This window comes from Lampris incognitus, chromosome 4 (assembly GCF_029633865.1).
Source record: "Lampris incognitus isolate fLamInc1 chromosome 4, fLamInc1.hap2, whole genome shotgun sequence".
Classification (NCBI taxonomy): Eukaryota; Metazoa; Chordata; class Actinopteri; order Lampriformes; family Lampridae; genus Lampris; species Lampris incognitus.
Window position 1 is genome coordinate 2,011,671 of NC_079214.1, and position 23,732 is coordinate 2,035,402.

The 23,732-nt window shown below is 46.6% G+C and overlaps 1 protein-coding gene across 1 annotated transcript in view; it reads left to right on the top strand.

The window, feature by feature from the left end:
- LOC130111789 (plakophilin-3-like) overlaps positions 1 to 16,063 on the top strand; it is an 88,001-nt gene extending 71,938 nt beyond the window's left edge. Inside the window, 1 exon segment of the mRNA XM_056279070.1 lies at positions 14,776 to 16,063. Within this exon segment, the coding sequence (XP_056135045.1) occupies positions 14,776 to 14,817 (42 nt within the window). The 3' untranslated portion in view covers positions 14,818 to 16,063.
- The last annotated feature ends 7,669 nt before the right edge of the window (positions 16,064 to 23,732 follow it).

Below are 23,732 nucleotides of genomic sequence, written 5' to 3' on the forward strand. Positions count from 1 at the left end.
TTAAACATAGTTTAGGTGTATAATGCAAATAATGATAATAATAATAATAAATCCAGGGCACATTAGCACATTGCTCCACCCAAAAAACCCAAATACCCAAAAACGCAGCAAGAAACACAAGATAAACAGATCAAACAAAATAGAAAAACAAATAAATAAGTGGGTAGAATAAATCGATCTGAGTAGAACAGCACATTGTAATGAAATGTGCTGTTCCGGGTTTGAACTGGGCTGTTGCAGTAATATGGTTGTCTCAGGGCTGGGCGCTAGTAGTAAAGTAGCAGGTCAGCAGCTTGTTGTTGTGTTGGTGGGCCTGAAGCGCTGTCCGGATGGGAGGGGTTGAAATATACGGATGGCAGGATGGGAGGATGTTAGGACTATAGGATGGAGTGAGTCACCGGTGTTTGTGTTTGCTCGCTTCCTGGCCCTGGTGGTAAAAAGGTAGTGGAGCGGGGCAAATTGCAGTCAACGATTTCCTCTGCTGAATCTTTAGCCAGGCAAACTCAATAACCAGGTTTAACCTGATATCTAGACAACTTGCAGACAACACAACTAAACACTCAGCAACAACTTTTATTTGCAAATGACTGATGTTGTGTGTTTATACCTTTATCCATAACTGTTCTTAATCATCTGAAGAACTGTGAGGGAGGATTCTAGTCCTCATTAATATTCATGAGATTACCTTTGAGTGACAAGTACAAACAAGAGCTCGTGGAGAAGGTGGACATATTGTGATGATTTGATCTGAGTGGCTGCATGTAAATGAGTGTCTGATGACATCACATGTATCAGAACAATGTCTGGACCGTGTATGGTCACAGTTCACAGTTGAGGACAGTTTGTTAGCGGGATAGCCAGTGGTAGTGTCAGTGGTAGTGTCTGTAGTCAGTGGTAGTGTCTGTAGTCAGTGGTAGTGTCTGTAGTCAGCGGTAGGGTCTATAGTCAGCGGTAGTGTCAGTGGTAGTGTCTATAGTCAGTGGTAGTGCCAGTAATAGTGTCTATAGTCAGTGGTAGTGTCAGTGGTAGTGTCTGTAGTCAGCGGTAGGGTCTATAGTCAGCGGTAGTGTCAGTGGTAGTGCCAGTAATAGTGTCTATAGTCAAGGTAAGGGTTGGGTTAGGGTTAAGTTAGGGTTGGGTTAGGTTAGAGTTGGGTTAGGGTTAGGGTTAAGTTAGGGTTAGGTTAGGTAAGGGTTGGGTTAGGTTATGGTTAGGTTGGGTTGGGGTTAAGTAAGGGTTAGGTTGGGTTGGGTTGGGTTAGGGTTAAGTTAGGGTTGGGTTAGGTTAGGTTAGAGTTAGGTTATGGTTAGGGTAAGGGTTAGGGTTAGGGTTAGGTTATGGTTAGGTTGGGTTGGGGTTGAGTAAGGGTTAGGTTAGGTTAGAGTTAGGTTATGGTTAGGGTAAGGGTTAGGTTGGGTTAGGGTTAGGTTGGGTTATGTTAGGGTTAAGTTAGGGTTGGGTTAGGTTAGGTTAGAGTTAGGTTATGGTTAGGGTAAGGGTTAGGGTTAGGGTTAGGTTATGGTTAGGTTGGGTTGGGGTTGAGTAAGGGTTAGGTTAGGTTAGGTTAGAGTTAGGTTATGGTTAGGGTAAGGGTTAGGTTAGGGTTAGGGTTAGGTTATGGTTGGGTTGGGGTTGAGTAAGGGTTAGGTTAGGTTAGAGTTAGGTTATGGTTAGGGTAAGGGTTAGGTTAGGCCCTAACCTAACCCTTACCCTAACCATAACCTAACCCTAACCGTTAGGGTTAGGGTTAGGTTATGGTTAGGTTGGGTTGGGGTTCAGTAAGGGTTAGGTTAGGTTAGAGTAAGGGTTAGGTTGGGTTGGGTTAGGGTTAAGTTAGGGTTAGGTTAGGGTAAGGGTTGGGTTAAGTTAGGGTTAGGTTGGGTTAGGTTAGGGTAGGGTTAAGTTAGGGTTGGGTTAGGTTAGGTTAGGGTTAGGTTTAGGTTATGGTTAGGTTAGGGTTATGGTTAGGTTATGGTTAGTTAGGATTAGGGTTAGGGTTAGCTGTAGAATTAGCTGTAAAAACTACCAGTTTTTACTAGGAAATTACTAGATAATTTCCATCTCCCTAAAACAGTGTTGAATGAAAGGAAAATAAAAAATACTCCGAAACCCTCCATAATAACCTCACGCGGTCAGCAGGAGGGACTTGTGAGCGCAGGAAATACATTTCCGTTTGCCTGCACTGTGACCGCGTCCGCTTCTGTTTGCCAGTAGTTTGGGTGCAGTACACTCTCTACTGGTATTTCATTTAATTACACAGTATAAGAGCTCCGTGGGAACGATAGAGAAATGAAACATACTGTAGCGATTCGGGGGGCAGCCCGGCCGGACCGTCACAGCTGGGATGCGAACTCGTGTGTTCCGCACCGCAGGCAACGTCGCTAACCACTCGACTAAAGGGTCCGACCTGTTAGCTAAGGGCTACCGAGCCTATTCATCCGTGATCGTTACAATACATTGTCGGTTAATTGGTTAATACATTTTTAATCGGTTAAATTCTTCATGGCAATTAACTGACTAACGGTTAACCATTAACAGCCCTGGTGTCTGGAATGTGGACTCATGGATCACAAATGTTCATCTGCAAGGTTCTGTGGTGGTCCCAGTAATGCGTGTTGTAAAGTGTACAGAAGTAGCATGTCATGTGACATGGTTAAGCTGCGTTCCAGTGAAACAAAAGGTTATAAATGCAAAAACAATACTTTGCACTCACATCTTGGGATGTTTGATTTGAAAGAAAACTTAATCCGTCAACCCTCCTCCTCTTTCACCTCTTTCTGTCTGCGGATGTCTCTCGTTCTTCTGACACTCACTCTGTACTGAAAGGCAAATTCACAAAGAATGGTTGTGGTTGCTGATAGCACCATGAACCAAATGCACATCACTTGCAACCACTATCAGCCACGTCTCAACCACCATCTGCCCCGTCTCAACCACCATCTGCCCCGTCTCAACCACCATCTGCCCCGTCTCAACCACCATCTTCGCCATCTCAACCACTATCAACCCCGTCTCAACCACTATCTGCCCAATCTCAACCACCATCTGCCCCATCTCAACCACTATCTGCCCCGTCTCAACTACTATCTGCCCCGTCTCAACCACCATCTGCCCCGTCTCAGCCACCATCTTCCCCATCTCAACCACTATCTGCCCCGTCTCAACCACCATCTGCCCCATCTCAACCACTATCTGCCCCGTCTCAACCACTATCTGCCCCGTCTCAACCACCATCCTCTCCATCTCAACCACCATCTGCCCCATCTCAACCACTATCAGCCCCATCTCAACCACTATCTGCCCCGTCTCAACCACCATCTACCCCATCTCAACCACCATCTGCCCCATCTCAACCACCATCTGCCCCGTCTCAAACACCATCTGCCCCATCTCAACCACTATCTGCCCCGTCTCAACCACTATCTGCCCCAACTCCCTGAGGACGGGGATCAGTTTCACTCCCCAACTCCCTGAAGACGGGGATCAGTTTCACTCCCCAACTCCCTGAGGACAGGAATCAGTTTCACTCCCCAACTCCCTGAGGACAGGAATCAGTTTCACTCCCCAGCTCCCTGAGGACAGGAATCAGTTTCACTCCCCAACTCCCTGAGGACGGGAATCAGTTTCACTCCCCAACTCCCTGAGGACGGGAATCAGTTTCACTCCCCAGCTCCCTGAGGACGGGAATCAGTTTCACTCCCCAGCTCCCTGAGGACGGGAATCAGTTTCACTCCCCAACTCCCTGAGGACGGGAATCAGTTTCATTCCCCAGCTCCCTGAGGACGGGAATCAGTTTCACTCCCCAACTCCCTGAGGACGGGAATCAGTTTCACTCCCCAGCTCCCTGAGGACGGGAATCAGTTTCACTCCCCCAACTCCCTGAGGACGGGAATCAGTTTCACTCCCCCAACTCCCTGAGGACGGGAATCAGTTTCACTCCCCAACTCCCTGAGGATGGGAATCAGTTTCACTCCCCAGCTCCCTGAGGACGGGAATCAGTTTCACTCCCCAACTCCCTGAGGATGGGAATCAGTTTCACTCCCCAACTCCCTGAGGACGGGAATCAGTTTCACTCCCCCAACTCCCTGAGGACGGGAATCAGTTTCACTCCCCCAACTCCCTGAGGACGGGAATCAGTTTCACTCCCCAACTCCCTGAGGACGGGAATCAGTTTCACTCCCCCAACTCCCTGAGGAGACAGGAATCAGTTTCACTCCCCAACTCCCTGAGGACAGGAATCAGTTTCACTCCCCCAACTCACTGAGGACGGGAATCAGTTTCACTCACCAACTCCCTGAGGACGGGAATCACTTTCACTCCCCAACTCCCTGAGGACGGGAATCAGTTTCACTCCCCCAACTCCCTGAGGACGGGAATCACTTTCACTCCCCAACTCCCTGAGGACAGGAATCACTTTCACTCCCCAACTCCCTGAGGACAGGAATTAGTTTCACTCCCCAACTCCCTGAGGACAGGAATCACTTTCACTCCCCAACTCCCTGAGGACAGGAATTAGTTTCACTCCCCAACTCCCTGAGGACAGGAATTAGTTTCACTCCCCAACTCCCTGAGGACAGGAATTAGTTTCACTCCAGCTGTGTGTGACTGTTAGCGCTGCTGTTTGTGACATGGACTTTGTCTTTGCAATAAGGGTCATTTGCATAGAAAGGGGCCAATTTTGCACCAAATAGCCCCAGAGCATGAGACGCTATTCCTTGAGAGCAGGATAAGTGGCTTGGATAATGGATGGATGGATAATGGATGGATGATGGATGAATGGATAATGGATGAATGGGTAATGGATGCATGATGAATGGGTAATGGATGGATGGATAATGGATGGATGGATAATGGATGGATGATGGATGAATGGATAATGGATGAATGGGTAATGGATGCATGATGAATGGATGGATGGATGGATAATGGATGGATGGATAATGGAGTAATGGGTAATGGATGCATGATGAATGGGTAATGGATGGATGGATAATGGACTCTAAGTCAGTCAGGGCCACTGGCGTTTGCGGGCTGGCACAGCCAAAAAAAAGTGAAAAGCTGAGAGAAGCTGAACTCGGGGGAGCTCTTAAAAAACAAAAAACTAAACTGATATTTTACCTTTTATACCCGCATTCTTTTCTCAGTAGAAAGAGACCAAATGAACGAAGTAAAAACCCTAACCCTGTTAGAAAATATTGGTCAAACTTTAAATGTAGCTGTATCAGTGCTGTGGCTCAAGTGGATGCTGCCACCACACCAGCACCACACCAGCACCATGCCAGCACCATGCCAGCACCAAACCACCACACCAGCACCCGACCAACAACACACCAGCACAAAGCCACCACCACACCAGCACCATGCCAGCACCAAACCACCACACCAGCGCCAAGCCATCTCCAAACCCCACGCCACCACCACACCAGCACCATGCCAGCACCAAACCACCACACCAGTACCACATAAGCTCCAAACCCCACGCCATCACCACACCCACACCAAACCAACACACCAGCACAAAGCCAGCATCACACCCCACGCCATCACCACACCAGCACCAAACCATCAACACACCAACACCAAACCACCACACCAGCACCAAACCAACAACACACCAGCACAAAGCCACCACCACACCAGCACCATGCCAGCACCAAACCACCACACCAACACAAAGCCACCATCACACCAGCACAAAGCCAGCACCACACCAGTACCAAACCATCACACCAGTACCACATCAGCTCCAAACCCCACGCCATCACCACACCCGCACCAAACCAACACACCAGCACAAAGCCAGCACCACACCCCACACCATCACCACACCAGCACCAAACCATCAGCACACCAGCACAAAGCCAGCACCACACCAGCACCAAGGCAGCACCACACCAGCACCAAGGCAGCACCAAACCACCACAGCAGCAACAAACCCCACACCAGCACCATGCCAGCACCAAACCACCATACCAGCACCAAACCAACAACACACCAGCACAAAGCCAGCACCACACCAGCACAAAGTCAGCACCACACCAGCACCACGTCAGGTCCACACCAGCACCAAACCACCACACCAGCACCAAGGTAGCATCAAACCACCACACCAGCAACAAACCCCACACCAGCACCATGCCAGCACCAAACCACCACACCAGCACCACACCAGCACCAAGGTAGCATCAAACCACCACACCAGCAACAAACCCCACACCAGCACCATTCCAGCACCATGCCAGCACCAAACCACCATACCAGCACCAAACCAACAACACACCAGCACAAAGCCAGCACCACACCAGCACAAAGCCAGCACCACACCAGCACCACGTCAGGTCCACACCAGCACCAAACCACCACACCAGCACCAAGGTAGCATCAAACCACCACACCAGCAACAAACCCCACACCAGCACCATGCCAGCACCAAACCACCACACCAGCACCACACCAGCACCAAGGTAGCATCAAACCACCACACCAGCAACAAACCCCACACCAGCACCAAGGTAGCATCAAACCACCACACCAGCACCAAACCAACAACACACCAGCACAAAGCCAGCACCACACCAGCACCACACCAGCACCAAGGTAGCATCAAACCACCACACCAGCAACAAACCCCACACCAGCACCATGCCAGCACCAAACCACCACACCAGCACCAAACCAACAACACACCAGCACAAAGCCAGCACCACACCAGTACCAAACCACCACACCAGCACCAAATCACTCCACCAGCACCAAGCCAGCGAGACATTCACCTAGACACAGATGTCTGTTGTTTCTTCTTATTGCTCCTCTATCTTCTGGCTTTTTCTTTCCAGTGTACTTTGTCTGCTAATCTAAATCTGCCCTTATGTAACCTCCTGCAATTACCCGTCTAAACCTCTTTTCTATTTGTGCTGCTGCTCTCTTACGATTTTGTGTCCTTTTTGGGGTTTTTAGGGTGGGAGGGGGCGGAGAGGAAGTTGGGTGAGGGGGGGGGCATTGAGTAGAGTTGTAAAGTGTTTCCTGCTGCCGGCGCCCTCAGGCTGTGGGTAAAACCAGTGAAATGCCGAGAATCCGACAGGAGGATTGTGGGATTGTTTGTTTGCTGTCTTGCTGCTTTGGAAAGAATAAAGCCACAGAGAGGCTGCATGAGTCCATGTCACACTGAGCCTGCCTGCGTCCCGCCCACTCATGTCCTAAACCTGTACCGAGTCTCCATACAGTATTCACCCAGTCACATCAAATATATGTACACAGATTTGTTACAGTCCCTGTGGACCAAACGCCAAAATGTCAACACTGAATAAGAGATTTAGAAGTCTTGAGAATTTTATGATTATTAAAACCTAAATATCATCGAACCATATTCACTCCTTTGTGTAAATAACAGAAGTTGGCACAGATATTTTCAGGTTTCTCAAGAGGTCATACTTAATTCATGACATGTCCATGTGTGTTCAGCCACATGACGTCACAGCTGAGTCAGCGGACCAGAACAGTCCTGTTGACATGAAGACCAGGGAACAGATCCAGGACTTTTCACACGAAGCTGTATATGAATGTATGTTGTATATGTTGTGGCATGAATGTTCTAAAAATGTTAGCAACATTTTGAACCTTCCTGGGAGCGCCGTCAAGTTCATGGTAGCAAACCAAGAAACTGAAGGAGACTCAGCAGAGCTGCACATCTCTGGATGAAATGGCAGAAACTGTAGTCTGGATCATCTTACGGTTTGATGTGCTCTGAGGGTAAAAACCATTATGTTTGGTAGAAACCAAACCCAACCCAACACCCTGTTAACACCATCCCACCGCTCAGCACGGAGACAGCATCATGCTTCACACCTGCATTTCAGTAGAAGGACTGGAAAGCTGATTGCCATCAGGGGCGAAGTGGATGAAGCCAAATACAGGTTGAGGAGGACCTTTGTAAGCCTGCAAGAGACCTGCATTTAGGACAAAGATTCACGTGCCATTAGAACAATGTGCCAGAGCACACAGCAAAAATTGAGGAATGGATTCAAAAAGGAAAATATTCTGGAATGATTCAGGCAAAGACATAAATCCCAGATGGCGGCACGAATTCACATTTGCAGAAGCCTCACCCAGTACCGTCCACGCAGGGTCTTTGTCCACGTCTGCGTCTAATTTTTTGTCTTCATTTGTTGGCTGGGAGAGCTGGCGCTGTATCGGCTGGGAGAGCTTGGTCTGCTTCGTCTGGTTGCCACAGGCACCACGGCCCCTGCCTGAAGCTGCACCCGAGGAGGAAACACGGACGGCGGTGCAGACCAGTGGTTCTGGCAGTCATCCTGTCTGGTGTTTGCTCCCTTGGACAGTGATTTATTTTTACTTTTTTTGGGTTGGATATAGTATGTGTTAGTGTGGGCATGTGTGTTCTTGTAGTTCTTGAGTGTGTTTTCTCTGTACTGTTGTGTGCTGGGGGAAACGGCATTTCGTTTCACTTCATGTGTGCAAGTACTTGAGGTGAAATGACAACTAAAGTGTTCCTGATTCCTGGCTTGCTTCTGTACTGCCTCTGGACTGCCTCTGTACTGCCTCTGGACTGCCTCTGGACTGCCTCTGGACTGCCTCTGTACTGCCTCTGGACTGCCTCTGTACTGCCTCTGGACTGCCTCTGGACTGCATCTGTACTGCCTCTGTACTGCCTCTGGACTGCCTCTGGACTGCCTCTGTACTGCCTCTGGACTGCCTCTGTACTGCCTCTGGACTGCCTCTGTACTGCCTCTGGACTGCCTCTGGACTGCCTCTGTACTGCCTCTGTACTGCCTCTGGACTGCCTCTGGACTGCCTCTGTACTGCCTCTGGACTGCCTCTGGACTGCCTCTGTACTGCCTCTGGACTGCCTCTGGACTGCCTCTGTACAGGAATGTGCGGTCTCTGCTCAGGGCTCGACCTGCTACCTTCAGGACAGGTGACATGCTGGCCTACAAAAATGCCCAGAGGGACTTGAAAAAGGGCATTAGAGAGGCTAAACACAGGTACAAGCAGCGCATTGAGGGGCACTTCACACATAACAACTCCCGGAGCATGTGGAGAGGTATTAAAAACATAACGGATTACAAAAGCAGCACCCCACACATCACCCGTGACAGCACACTCCCCGACATGCTTAACCAGTTCTTTGCACCCTTTGAAACGCAGCTCAGTGGAGTGAGGGCCCAAATCACCCTGCCCAAGGAGGAGCATGCACTCCTCTGTACTACATGTAGTGTGTATGAACCTCTGTACTACATGTAGTGTGTATGAACCTCTGTACTACATGTAGTGGGTATGAACCTCAGTACTACATGTAGTGGGTATGAACCTCAGTACTACATGTAGTGGGTATGAACCTCTGTACTACATCTAGTGTGTATGAACCTCTGTACTACATCTAGTGTGTATGAACCTCTGTACTACATCTAGTGTGTATGAACCTCTGTACTACATGTAGTGTGTATGAACCTCTGTACTACATCTAGTGTGTATGAACCTCAGTACTACATGTAGTGTGTATGAACCTCTGTACTACATCTAGTGTGTATGAGCCTCTGTACTACATCTAGTGTGTATGAACCTCTGTACTACATCTAGTGTGTATGAACCTCAGTACTACATGTAGTGTGTATGAACCTCTGTACTACATGTAGTGTGTATGAACCTCTGTACTACATGTAGTGTGTATGAACCTCAGTACTACATCTAGTGTGTATGAACCTCAGTACTACATGTAGTGTGTATGAACCTCTGTACTACATCTAGTGTGTATGAACCTCTGTACTACATCTAGTGTGTATGAACCTCAGTACTACATGTAGTGTGTATGAACCTCTGTACTACATCTAGTGTGTATGAACCTCTGTACTACATGTAGTGTGTATGAACCTCAGTACTACATCTAGTGTGTATGAACCTCTGTACTACATGGTGTGTGTATGAACCTCAGTACTACATGTAGTGTGTATGAACCTCTGTACTACATGTAGTGTGTATGAACCTCAGTACTACATCTAGTGTGTATGAACCTCTGTACTACATCTAGTGTGTATGAACCTCAGTACTACATCTAGTGTGTATGAACCTCTGTACTACATGTAGTGTGTATGAACCTCAGTACTACATCTAGTGTGTATGAACCTCTGTACTACATCTAGTGTGTATGAACCTCTGTACTACATCTAGTGTGTATGAACCTCTGTTCTACATGTAGTGTGTATGAACCTCTGTACTACATCTAGTGTGTATGAACCTCTGTACTACATCTAGTGTGTATGAACCTCTGTACTACATCTAGTGTGTATGAACCTCCGTACTACATCTAGTGTGTATGAACCTCAGTTCTACATGTAGTGTGTATGAACCTCTGTACTACATCTAGTGTGTATGAACCTCTGTTCTACATGTAGTGTGTATATGAACTCAGTACTACATGGTGTGGGTATGAACCTCAGTACTACATGGTGTGTGTATGAACTCAGTACTACATGGTGTGTGTATGAACCTCAGTACTACATGGTGTGTGTATGAACGTCAGTACTACATGGTGTGTGTATGAACTCAGTACTACATGGTGTGTGTATGACCCTCAGTACTACATGGTGTGTGTATGAACCTCAGTACTACATGGTGTGTGTATGAACTCAGTACTACATGGTGTGTGTATGAACCTCAGTACTACATGGTGTGTGTATGAACTCAGTACTACATGGTGTGTGTATGAACCTCAGTACTACATGGTGTGTGTATGAACCTCAGTACTACATGGTGTGTGTATGAACCTCAGTACTACATGGTGTGTGTATGAACTCAGTACTACATGGTGTGTGTATGAACTCAGTACTACATGGTGTGTGTATGAACCTCAGTACTACATGGTGTGTGTATGAACCTCAGTACTACATGGTGTGTGTATGAACTCAGTACTACATGGTGTGTGTATGAACCTCAGTACTACATGGTGTGTGTATGAACCTCAGTACTACATGGTGTGTGTATGAACCTCAGTACTACATGGTGTGTGTAATGAATGAAAGGTCACGTGTTTAACTTGACCTACTCACGGGTGTACGTGCAGTGCGTGTGACGTATACAGGAAGTGAGAAGCGCATGTGATGAAGGTTGTATGTCGGATGAACGCTAGTAAAAGCTACACAGTTAAGAACCTACGAAGTCGGCTCGTTCTTGAATTATTCTTATGTCAGTAAGACAAGGCGTCTACGGACATTACAGTGTGTGTATGAACCTCAGTACTACATGTAGTGTGTATGAACCTCTGTACTACATGTAGTGTGTATGAACCTCAGTACTACATGTAGTGTGTATGAACCTCTGTACTACATGGTGTGTGTATGAACCTCTGTACTACATGGTGTGTGTATGAACCTCTGTACTACATGTAGTGTGTATGAACCTCAGTACTACATGTAGTGGGTATGAACCTCAGTACTACATGTAGTGGGTATGAACCTCTGTACTACATCTAGTGTGTATGAACCTCTGTACTACATGTAGTGTGTATGAACCTCAGTACTACATGTAGTGTGTATGAACCTCTGTACTACATCTAGTGTGTATGAGCCTCTGTACTACATCTAGTGTGTATGAACCTCTGTACTACATCTAGTGTGTATGAACCTCTGTACTACATCTAGTGTGTATGAACCTCAGTACTACATGTAGTGTGTATGAACCTCTGTACTACATGTAGTGTGTATGAACCTCTGTACTACATGTAGTGTGTATGAACCTCAGTACTACATCTAGTGTGTATGAACCTCAGTACTACATGTAGTGTGTATGAACCTCTGTACTACATCTAGTGTGTATGAACCTCTGTACTACATCTAGTGTGTATGAACCTCAGTACTACATGTAGTGTGTATGAACCTCTGTACTACATGTAGTGTGTATGAACCTCAGTACTACATCTAGTGTGTATGAACCTCTGTACTACATCTAGTGTGTATGAACCTCTGTACTACATCTAGTGTGTATGAACCTCTGTTCTACATGTAGTGTGTATGAACCTCTGTACTACATCTAGTGTGTATGAACCTCTGTACTACATCTAGTGTGTATGAACCTCTGTACTACATCTAGTGTGTATGAACCTCCGTACTACATCTAGTGTGTATGAACCTCAGTTCTACATGTAGTGTGTATGAACCTCTGTACTACATCTAGTGTGTATGAACCTCTGTTCTACATGTAGTGTGTATATGAACTCAGTACTACATGGTGTGGGTATGAACCTCAGTACTACATGGTGTGTGTATGAACTCAGTACTACATGGTGTGTGTATGAACCTCAGTACTACATGGTGTGTGTATGAACGTCAGTACTACATGGTGTGTGTATGAACTCAGTACTACATGGTGTGTGTATGAACTCAGTACTACATGGTGTGTGTATGAACTCAGTACTACATGGTGTGTGTATGAACCTCAGTACTACATGGTGTGTGTATGAACCTCAGTACTACATGGTGTGTGTATGAACTCAGTACTACATGGTGTGTGTATGAACCTCAGTACTACATGGTGTGTGTATGAACCTCAGTACTACATGGTGTGTGTATGAACCTCAGTACTACATGGTGTGTGTAATGAATGAAAGGTCACGTGTTTAACTTGACCTACTCACGGGTGTACGTGCAGTGCGTGTGACGTATACAGGAAGTGAGAAGCGCATGTTATGAAGGTTGTATGTCGGATGAACGCTAGTAAAAGCTACACAGTTAAGAACCTACGAAGTCGGCTCGTTCTTGAATTATTCTTATGTCAGTAAGACAAGGCGTCTACGGACATTACAGTGTGTGTATGAACCTCAGTACTACATGGTGTGGGTATGAACCTCAGTACTACATGTAGTGTGTATGAACCTCTGTACTACATGTAGTGTGTATGAACCTCAGTACTACATGTAGTGTGTATGAACCTCTGTACTACATGGTGTGTGTATGAATCTCTGTACTACATGGTGTGTGTATGAACCTCTGTACTACATGTAGTGTGTATGAACCTCTGTACTACATGTAGTGTGTATGAACCTCTGTACTACATGTAGTGTGTATGAACCTCTGTACTACATGTAGTGTGTATGAACCTCTGTACTACATGGTGTGTGTATGAACCTCAGTACTACATGTAGTGTGTATGATCCTCAGTACTACATGTAGTGTGTATGAACCTCTGTACTACATGGTGTGTGTATGAACTCAGTACTACATGTAGTGTGTATGAACCTCAGTACTACATGGTGTGTGTATGAACTCAGTACTACATGGTGTGTGTATGAACTCAGTACTACATGGTGTGTGTATGAACTCAGTACTACATGGTGTGTGTATGAACCTCAGTACTACATGGTGTGTGTATGAACCTCAGTACTACATGGTGTGTGTATGAACTCAGTACTACATGGTGTGTGTATGAACCTCAGTACTACATGGTGTGTGTATGAACCTCAGTACTACATGGTGTGTGTATGAACCTCAGTACTACATGGTGTGTGTAATGAATGAAAGGTCACGTGTTTAACTTGACCTACTCACGGGTGTACGTGCAGTGCGTGTGACGTATACAGGAAGTGAGAAGCGCATGTTATGAAGGTTGTATGTCGGATGAACGCTAGTAAAAGCTACACAGTTAAGAACCTACGAAGTCGGCTCGTTCTTGAATTATTCTTATGTCAGTAAGACAAGGCGTCTACGGACATTACAGTGTGTGTATGAACCTCAGTACTACATGGTGTGGGTATGAACCTCAGTACTACATGTAGTGTGTATGAACCTCTGTACTACATGTAGTGTGTATGAACCTCAGTACTACATGTAGTGTGTATGAACCTCTGTACTACATGGTGTGTGTATGAATCTCTGTACTACATGGTGTGTGTATGAACCTCTGTACTACATGTAGTGTGTATGAACCTCTGTACTACATGTAGTGTGTATGAACCTCTGTACTACATGTAGTGTGTATGAACCTCTGTACTACATGTAGTGTGTATGAACCTCTGTACTACATGGTGTGTGTATGAACCTCAGTACTACATGTAGTGTGTATGAACCTCAGTACTACATGTAGTGTGTATGAACCTCTGTACTACATGGTGTGTGTATGAACTCAGTACTACATGTAGTGTGTATGAACCTCAGTACTACATGTAGTGTGTATGAACCTCAGTACTACATGTAGTGTGTATGAACCTCAGTACTACATGTAGTGTGTATGAACCTCAGTACTACATGTAGTGTGTATGAACCTCAGTACTACATGTAGTGTGTATGAACCTCTGTACTACATGGTGTGTGTATGAACCTCAGTACTACATGGTGTGTGTATGAACCTCAGTACTACATGGTGTGTGTATGAACCTCAGTACTACATGGTGTGTGTATGAACCTCAGTACTACATGGTGTGTGTATGAACCTCAGTACTACATGGTGTGGGTATGAACCTCTGTACTACATGGTGTGTGTATGAACCTCAGTACTACATGGTGTGTGTATGAACTCAGTACTACATGGTGTGTGTATGAACCTCAGTACTACATGGTGTGTGTATGAAACTCAGTACTACATGGTGTGTGTATGAAACTCAGTACTACATGGTGTGTGTATGAACCTCAGTACTACATGGTGTGGGTATGAACCTCTGTACTACATGGTGTGTGTATGAACTCAGTACTACATGTAGTGTGTATGGTTGTGTGTACTGGTTTCTCTGCCGGGCTTATAGTCGCTCAGTTGTGTTCCTCTTCTGTTTTGCAGAAAGGATTTTCCAGAAGAGACTTCATGGATTCCAGCATCTAGATCACAGCAGGCTTCCAGATGGAAAAGTCACCTGCTGGATGAGGAATAACTAACTACATGTTGGACCTGAATCCAGGCTGCACGGGGATCAGAGGGAGGGGAAAACCAACCATGAAGAGGAAGTGGTTTAGTGGTGGTTTGTGGTGTTCTGTCCCTCGTGGCCTGACCCATATCTGATGACGTAATCAAACAGTAATGAAGTGAATCTGAAGCAGGTGTTTGTTTATCTTTGTTCTGACGAAATGTACTTTACACACGCCCTCCGACCCTAAAACACCTGCTGTGTGTGCACTGCAGGGGTCGCTATACTGACTGTGTGACTGTCTTTACCGGTGCCCTGAAGTGGAATTGTATTAACAGGTGCTTTTTATTTTTTGTCTTTTTTTTGTGAGGGGGGAATTTGCCCTTTTTTCTCCCCAATTGTACCCGGCCAATTACCCCACTCTTCCCAGCCGTCCCGGTCTCTGCTCCACCCCCTCTGCTGGTCCAGGAGGGCTGCAGACTACCACATGCATCCTCCCATACATGTGGAGTCACCAGCCGCTTCTTTACACCTGACAGTGAGGAGTTTCACCAGGGGGACGTAGCGCGTGGGAGGATCACGCTATCCCCCCCAGTTCCCCCTCCCCCTGAACAGGTGCCCCAACCGACCAGAGGAGGCGCTAGTGCAGCGACAGGGACACATACCCACACCCGGCTTCCCACCCGCACAGAGGACCACTTGTGTCTGTAGGGACGCCCGACCAAGCCGGAGGCAACACGGGGCTTCTTTTATCGGTTACTGGTTTATGTCTTGATGAAGCCTGTTCACTGCCTTTCACCACACTGAGACAGCAGGAGAACAGGAGGTCTCGACAGGCCTCATGAAGCACGTGTCTGGGCTGTGGTGGCAGGAAGCCAAACCAGGTGTGGGGTTGGAAAGAGGAGACGTGTTATGATAAGACAGCAATGCCCTGCATCGTCCTGTAGCACTGTTTATCATGTAGTGTAGCTTCTCTCATTTAACTTTTCTCATCAGCTAATAAGACGTGTTGACTACAAGGGACAACATCAGCGCATTTGTGGTTGAGCTGTGCAGGACGCACCGTGAGTCTGACACAGCTGAAGGTGCAGCTCCCATACCCGCGGCCCACTGGCTCTGGGATGGAATCATGTTACTTATCATAGTGGTGTATGAAGGACTCCCTCTGCTGTTTGATCCTGTTTGTATTAGCTGAAACTATAAATAAAGTTGTGCCAAAACGTTCTGGAGCCTGAATCACCACTCTGCTCACGCTGACACACAGAGATAGCGAGGAAAAGCCACTGGGGTGAATGTGAGTTGTGAACGCGGACATCCTTCCCCTCCAAGTTTAACGTTTTTTTAATCCTTTGCTGATTTTCAGTAACACTGGACATATAATATTGGGGAATGCGCCCCCTGGTGGCTAGAACCACATGTTGCGTCTACATGATTGGTATGCTACGTGCGTTTACATTACATTACATTCCAGTCATTTAGCCGACGCTTTTATCCAAAGCGACTTACAATAAGTGCATCATTTAACGTAGGAGATCATGAGAACTGCTAGTCATCAGATGTCATAAGTGCATCTAAACAAGCATCTAAGAGCAAAACCAGTGCTGAAGTAAAAGTGCAAGAAAGAGTTGTTTTTTTTTAAATGGGTGAATACAATAAGTGCTAAGAACAAGTAACAGGGTAGTAGTTCTTGAAGAGGTGAGTTTTCAACCTGCGCCGAAAGATGGAAAGGGACTCCGCTGTCCTGACATCAGTGGAGAGTTCATTCCACCACTGTGGGGCCAGGACAGAACCAGGCGTCCCGAGGCAGCAGAGCCAAGTGGTCGGGTGGGGGTGTAGGGCTTGACCATGGCCTGGAGATAGGAAGGAGCTGTTCCTGTCACTGCCCTGTAGGCTAACACCAGAGTCTTAAACTGGATGCGAGCAGCTACTGGGAGCCAGTGTAGGGACATGAGAAGGGGAGATGTGTGGGAGAACTTAGGGCACTTGAACACCAGACGAGCTGCAGCTTTCTGAACAAGCTCCAGAGGTCTGATGGCCGACGCCGGGGCGCCAGCAAGGAGGGAGTTGCCGTAGTCCAGCCAGGAGATGACCAGAGCCTGGATGAGCACCTGTCTCGTCGGTGAGGAATGGGAGAGTCCTCCTGATGTTATAGGGGAGAAATCTGCAGGAGCGAGCAACCGATGCAACATTTTCAGCAAACGACAGTTGGTCGTCCAGGATCACACCCAGATTCCTCACAGTCCGAGCTGGCGTCACCACGGTGTTGTCAATGGTGATGGCTATGTCTCGGTGGGGACAACCTTTCCCCGGGAGGAACATCAGCTCTGTCTTGTCCAGATTGAGCTTCAGGTGGTGTGTCGCCATTCACTTCGAGATGTCGGTCAAGCACGCAGCAATGTGTGTCTCTACTTGTGTGTCAGTGGGAGGAAAGGACAAGATCAGCTGGGTGTCATCGGCATAACAATGGTAAGAGAAGTCATGCGAGCGAATACAGAACCCAGGGATGTCGTGTACAGGGAGAAAAGGAGGACCCAGAGCCGAACCTTGTGGAACGCTTGTAGTCATACGAGGCTCGGACACAGATCCCCTCCATGTCACCTGGTAGGAGCGACCCATCAGGTAGGATGCAAACATTGAGAGTGCAGAGCCTGTGAAACCCAGCCCCTCGAGGGTAGAGAGGAGGATCTGGTGGTTCACTGTGTCGAACGCAGCTGACAGGTCCAGGAGTATCAGGACAGAGGAGAGAGAGTTTGCTCTCGCAGAGTTCAGCGATTCTGTCACTGCAAAGAGGGCCACCTCTGTCGAGTGACCCACCCCGAACCCAGACTGGTTGGGATCAAGGAGGTTGTTCTGGTGGAGGTACAAAGAAAGTTGGTTAAAGACAGTACGTTCAAAAGTTTTGGATAGAAAGGGTAGAACGGAAACCGGTCTGTAGTTTTTGACATCAGAGGGGTTAAGTGATGGTTTCTTGAGAAGGGGGGTGACTCTAGCAGTCTTGAAGGCAGATAGAAAGCATCCTGCCTGGAGGGAGGTGTTGATGAGGTGGGTTAGATAGGGAGGAGTTCAGGTGCTATAGACTGAAGAAGAGGGGAGGGGACCGGGTCAAGGGAGCATGTGGTGGGGCGATTGGATGTGATGAGGTTTAGAACCTCGTCGGGGGAGAGGGGAGCGAGGTGGGATAGGGTGGGATGTGGAGAGGTGAGGGAGGGTGCAGAGGGTGGGATAGTGCAAGCAGCACTAACCGGGTGGTGAGAAAAGGAGGATCTGATGTCGTTTACCTTCTTGTCAAAGAAGTTAGCGAAGTCATCAGGGAGAAGGGAGGAAGTAGGAGGAGGAGGTGGGGGTTGGAGAAGTTCAGAGAAGGTTTCAAAGAGTTTCTTAGGATTAGAGGCAGAGGATAGGATTTTAGGGCGATAGAAGGCAGCTTTAGCAGCAGAAAGGGAGGAGGAGAAAGTGGAAAGAAGAGATTGGAAGTTGAGAAGGTCCTCTGGGAGTTTGCCTTTTCTCCATTTGCGCTCTGCCATTCTCAGGCTCCGTCTGTCAGTACGTACTGAGTCGGACAGCCAAGGGGCAGGTGGAGTTTGGCGTGCAGGCCTGGAGGTGAGGGGACAGAGATTGTCCAGAGAAGAGGAGAGGGTAGAGAGAAGAAGATCAGTAGCAGTGTCAGGGGGTAGGAGAGAGAAAGATTCAGGTGTAGGGAGGATAGAGGTCACAGAGGAAGAAAGATCAGTGGCAGAGAGAGTGGAGGTGTCTACGGGTGGAAACCATGTGGGTAGGGGGAGGGGCTGAGGGGATGAAGAGAGGGAGAGAGATTAGGACATGAAATAGTGGTCAGAGAGCTGGAGGGGAGTAACAGGGAGATTGGAAATAGGACAGTGTCTAGTAAAGATAAGGTCCAGCTAGTTGCTGGCCTTGTGGGTAGGAGGAGAGGGTGAGAGGTGAGGGTCAAAGGAGGAGAGGAAAGAGAGAAGAGGATCTAGCTTGTCAGTGTGGATGTTGACGTCACCGAGAAGGATTAGTGCAGAGTCATCAACAGGGAAGTGCGAGACAAGTGTGTCAAGCTCCTCCAGAAACCCACCAAGGGGGCCTGGTGGGCGGTACACAACCACGATGGTGAGTTTGACTGGATAAGAGACAGTAACAGCATGCAATTCAAAAGAGGGTGGAGAAAATTGTGGAATGGAAACAAGAGAGTATTTCCATTTTGGGGAGATTAGCAGGCCAGTACCACCACCCGCCTCCCAGCTCTGGGAATGTGAGAAAAAGAATACACATCTGACAGAGCTGTGGGTGTGGTGGTGTTTTCTGGCATGATCCAGGTCTCAGTTAGAGCAAGAAAGTTGAGGGAGAGCAAGGATGCCTAGCCTGAGATAAACTCAGCTTTCGGCACCGCAGACTGGCAATTCCAGAGCCCTCCCATAACCACTTGCTCAACGTGAGTGGAGAGAGTGGGATAGAGGAGATTGGTATAGTCACAGTGCCTAGGAGTGACCCAACTTCTATGCCAGCCACGGGAAGAGGAAAGGAATGCGAAGGAAATACATGGTCTATACTAGGTAGACAAGATACAGATGACCGACACACTAGGTGAAAAACATCTACAGCTAGATGTCTGTGAATGTTCTCATTCATCCAGGTCTTGGTTATCCAAAGGAATTGAATCGAGTGCAACTGAACTTGGTATATATTCCATATATACCTTGGTATATATACCAAGTCCAGTTGCACATGATTCAATTCCTTTGGACCTACAGCTAGAATAAGTAAATAAGACAAGTAAGTAAATAGAATAAGACAGCTACAACTAGAATAAGATCCCACTAGGAACCAGCAGCAGATGTATAGAGAAAAGGACTAATACTCAAGCAGCTGGAATAAGACTAATAGCAACTTTTTAAGCAAGAAAGATGATACTTAATCTATTCTAGACGAACCAGCAATTCAGAATCACTTCTGTATTGGATGACACAACAATTATCCGTGATAAACTGGCCGAAGAAGGAGCAGCACAGTAGACAGCAAGACACTTGCTGTCTACTGTGCTGGGCTCTCCAAGAGCACCCCCTCAACAATGTCAACTGCTCTCTGATACCATCACAATGTTTGGACTGGGTCATGAGGCCTCTCAATATTATTCTAAAATATTTTGACAGGCTACTACACTTCCAACAGCATGAAGGACTAACCGGGAGAAAGACTTAAATATTTTGTTTAATGAGTTAGAATGGAAAAGGATATGCCAAATTCAGAGAAAGTTGTCAAGGGATATAAAAACCAGACTCATACAATTTAAAACCCTCAATCGCTTTTATTGGACACCATCCAGACTACGTATGTTAGTGGGATAATTTGGAAGGGCTAGTTTGTCTTAGGCAGAGACTAAACAGCATGGTGTGTCGGTCAGAACACAGGAACGAAGAGGAGACGTGCACTTCGTTTGTGTGAACTGTATTGAAATCCAGCATAAATCATAGCGAGTTCTTCCGTCAGTGACTCAAAGAACAAGCTGGATCGCAACAAAGGACAAACGAGGACAAATTCACTATACACGCAGACACGAGAATTGCAGGGGAAACTACATGTACTGTGTACTTATAACATGAACACCGTCTCAACGTGTGCTAGGCAAGGCCTCTAGCTTCAAAACTACACCTAAACCCAGGCTGCGTCACCCACAGCAGGAGAATCCGGCCAGAGTCTTAAAGGCGCAGGCACCTATAAATGTCGGAGCCTTTTTTACAACATCAGTTAGGCCTTAAGAACAATGCAGACTGCTGGAAATGTCAGAATTCAGAGGGTACATTACTCCATGCTCTCTGGCAATGCCCTAAGATCCAGGTCTTTAGGAAATAAGTCCACAATTGTATAAAGGAGATCACTAGCAATGACTTTGAATTCTCTCCCAGGTCATATGTGTTGGGTGGCCCATTAGCTGTGAAATGCAGAACTGATCCAAACTGCCATAATGGTGGGTAGACAGACCTTATTGAGTGGATGGAAAAAGACAGAAGCTCCCTCTTGGCGGGAGTGGTTCATAGAACTTGGAAAAGTGGCCTCATGTGAACAACTTTTCTATAGGAAGACTGACAGATGGGACGATTATATGTTGAAATGGGTAAAATACCAGATCTGTATCTCTAAGGGATAAACAATGCTGCACTCAATATCTGTTTACTTTTAATATCTTGTATTATCCTAAACGCCTTTGGTATGTTTCTTATATTATTTTTGTCTACATTTTTTTTTGGTTTTTTGGGACCCCCCCCCTCCCTTTTTCTCCCCAGTTGTACTCGTTCAATCAGGCCCTGTTCTTGCACCACTTTGGTGTTCTTTCTTGTATTTTTGGTGGTTGGCATATTGACGAGTAGCTTGGTTGAATCTCTGCGAAGTGACTGAGCACCCAATGATTATAGTAGACCCCACCCAACAAGGTTGACTGACGAACAGCTGTTTTTAAATCAAAATGCATTGGAATAGATATTATGGTTTGGTTTTCAAATATTATAAATGAGTTTCATTATCTCAACATAATGAAAGTAGCTGATTAACAGATGAGAAACCAGGTCTAAAACAAGGAGAGATAAATAATTATATGGAAATACAGAAATAAAATACTGTACAAATAATGGCTTCTGTAGAAACATTTTTTTTCTGACTAGAAAACCTCAACTATGAACAAAAATTCACATTAACACAAAAATTCCTAGGGTTGACTTTGTCTGCACACCAAGGGGACTAGTCAGGCGGCTTAGGACCAGATTTGAGAAGGATGGGGACACGCCGGACAAAAGCACCAAATTTTTTCCACACGCTCTCCATCGCCATAGCTTTCAATTTTTGATGGGAGCCACTTCATCAAGATGGCGGCCGCCATGTAAAATCTTTAAGTGCCAATATCTCAGCTTCCAAGCCACTTAGAAGGTCAATCTTGGTGTCAAAATATAAATTTTCTGGGTCAACGACCACCCACATCAACTCTTTCGCAGGTCTCCAAGTGTTTCATGATGTGGGGAACAAAGACAAAACTGGCCTATTCATGGAATGTGGTAATATTGGTAGGGGACAGGAAGTGCACCACGGCAGCTCCGTTTGACATCAAAAGTACCGGGAGGTTCCTCTTGTGTCTTCTGTGTTAGAACATTTAGCAGATCTGACTTCTTTCCCAGCCGTAGTTTCCCTCTGTCAGATAGAGAGGGAGGGTATGGATGGTTTTCATGCTTAAAGAAGGTGCTCAGGTCCCCCTCTCTGTGTGGCATGGCTATATATAATCGGGAGAAGAATGCCACATCGTCCTTCAACATTGAGATCTGCCCTGCCTGCTTGGTCTTCGTCTTGGGTGTTGGGCATCTGAAGAGCGGCAGCAAGTTCTTTTTGATGGGCTCATGAATGGAGTGAGAGCCGTCCATGATCACAGTCTTATGGTACTTGTTGTACTGACCTCTGCCCACTGATTCCACTGTGCGGACTGTGTTAACCACAGACTCGTCAATCACATTTCGCGTGTCCAGCGTTAGTAGCTCGGGGGTATCATCTAGGAACGGATTGCTCATCCCACTGATGGTGTGCACCAGAGCTAGGGCTTGCTCACTGAATGTCTTCTGTGTAGACATTCCTTCTTCATGGTGATGTTGTTTATTGCCTTCTTCTAAGATATACTCCTGCTCAAACTCTTTTAGGAGTCGTGCTTGTTCAGGCCCTGCGATCATCCACTTCTTGAATGCTGAGGGATTCTCGGTGAGTCCCACTGCACCCCCAGAACCCTTCACCAGACCGTTATTCTGCTCATGAGCCTGGTCTATCGGTATGCTTGAGAATCTGTTTGTGGTCTTGGGAACAACCCAGTGGCCATGTTCTTTAAATTCCTTGTGAATGGACGTTGGCAAGCTTTCCATGTCACGAATGTGGACAGGAATCCATCGGGCATAGTTCTGGTGATCAAGGACAAAGAACCATGGAACGAGAGCCTTCAGTGACTCCACATAGAGGGGGAAATCCTGTTCTCTGTGGGCCCGCACAAATATCAGACCCAGAATTTCCATGTTGAGGATGGTATCCCAGTACTGGAATGTTGGACTCTTGGTGATCATATCTTGTCTCCAAGCTTCTTTGGTCTTCTCATCATGTGGTCCCGCAGTCAGCATGTCCAAGAAGCTACTCTATCAATTCTGCAGTAGTTGCATGCAGACAGGTGGAGCAAAACCAAGTGTAGGCTACAATTGGAGGGGGGTTCACACACTTTTTGCTTTTGCTTTTTCTGAAAGAAATAACTTGAATATAAATGGGAAATAACAAGAGACAGCTCTGTCAAAGTTCATAAACAATCGCACCAACTGGACTAGCATCACTGTAAGCTGTGGTCATGTTCCCCCCACTGAATGTGTCGTTACACACGTGCTTAATAATAATTTCCTATATAAGAGTAAATGGCTAACTTTACTTACCTTATTGTCTACTGGAATGCTCACGCTGTGTGTTACAAAAATATGTTGTGTACAATGTACATAATTGTGTAGATATATTGCCAGAATGAACTAAATTACCTAATATCAGAAAAAATAGTCACCTATTGATATTCTCAATAGCTTTAATACATTTGTTGACCCAGAAAATGTATAGTTTGACATCAGGATTGACCTTCTAAGTGGCTTGGAAGCTGAGATATTGGCACTTCTGGATTTTACTTGGCGGCCCGCCATCTTGATGAAGTGGCTCCCATCAAAAATTGAAAGCTATGGCGATGGAGAGCATGTGGAAAAAATGTGGTGCTTTTGTCCGCCGTGTCCCCATCATTTTGCTAAGCCGCCTGACTAGACATCTTGAATCAAGGTCCACATTGTCTTTTACTGCAGTAAAGAAATAACATGGAAATGAAGACATGAGTCATCAGGACAGA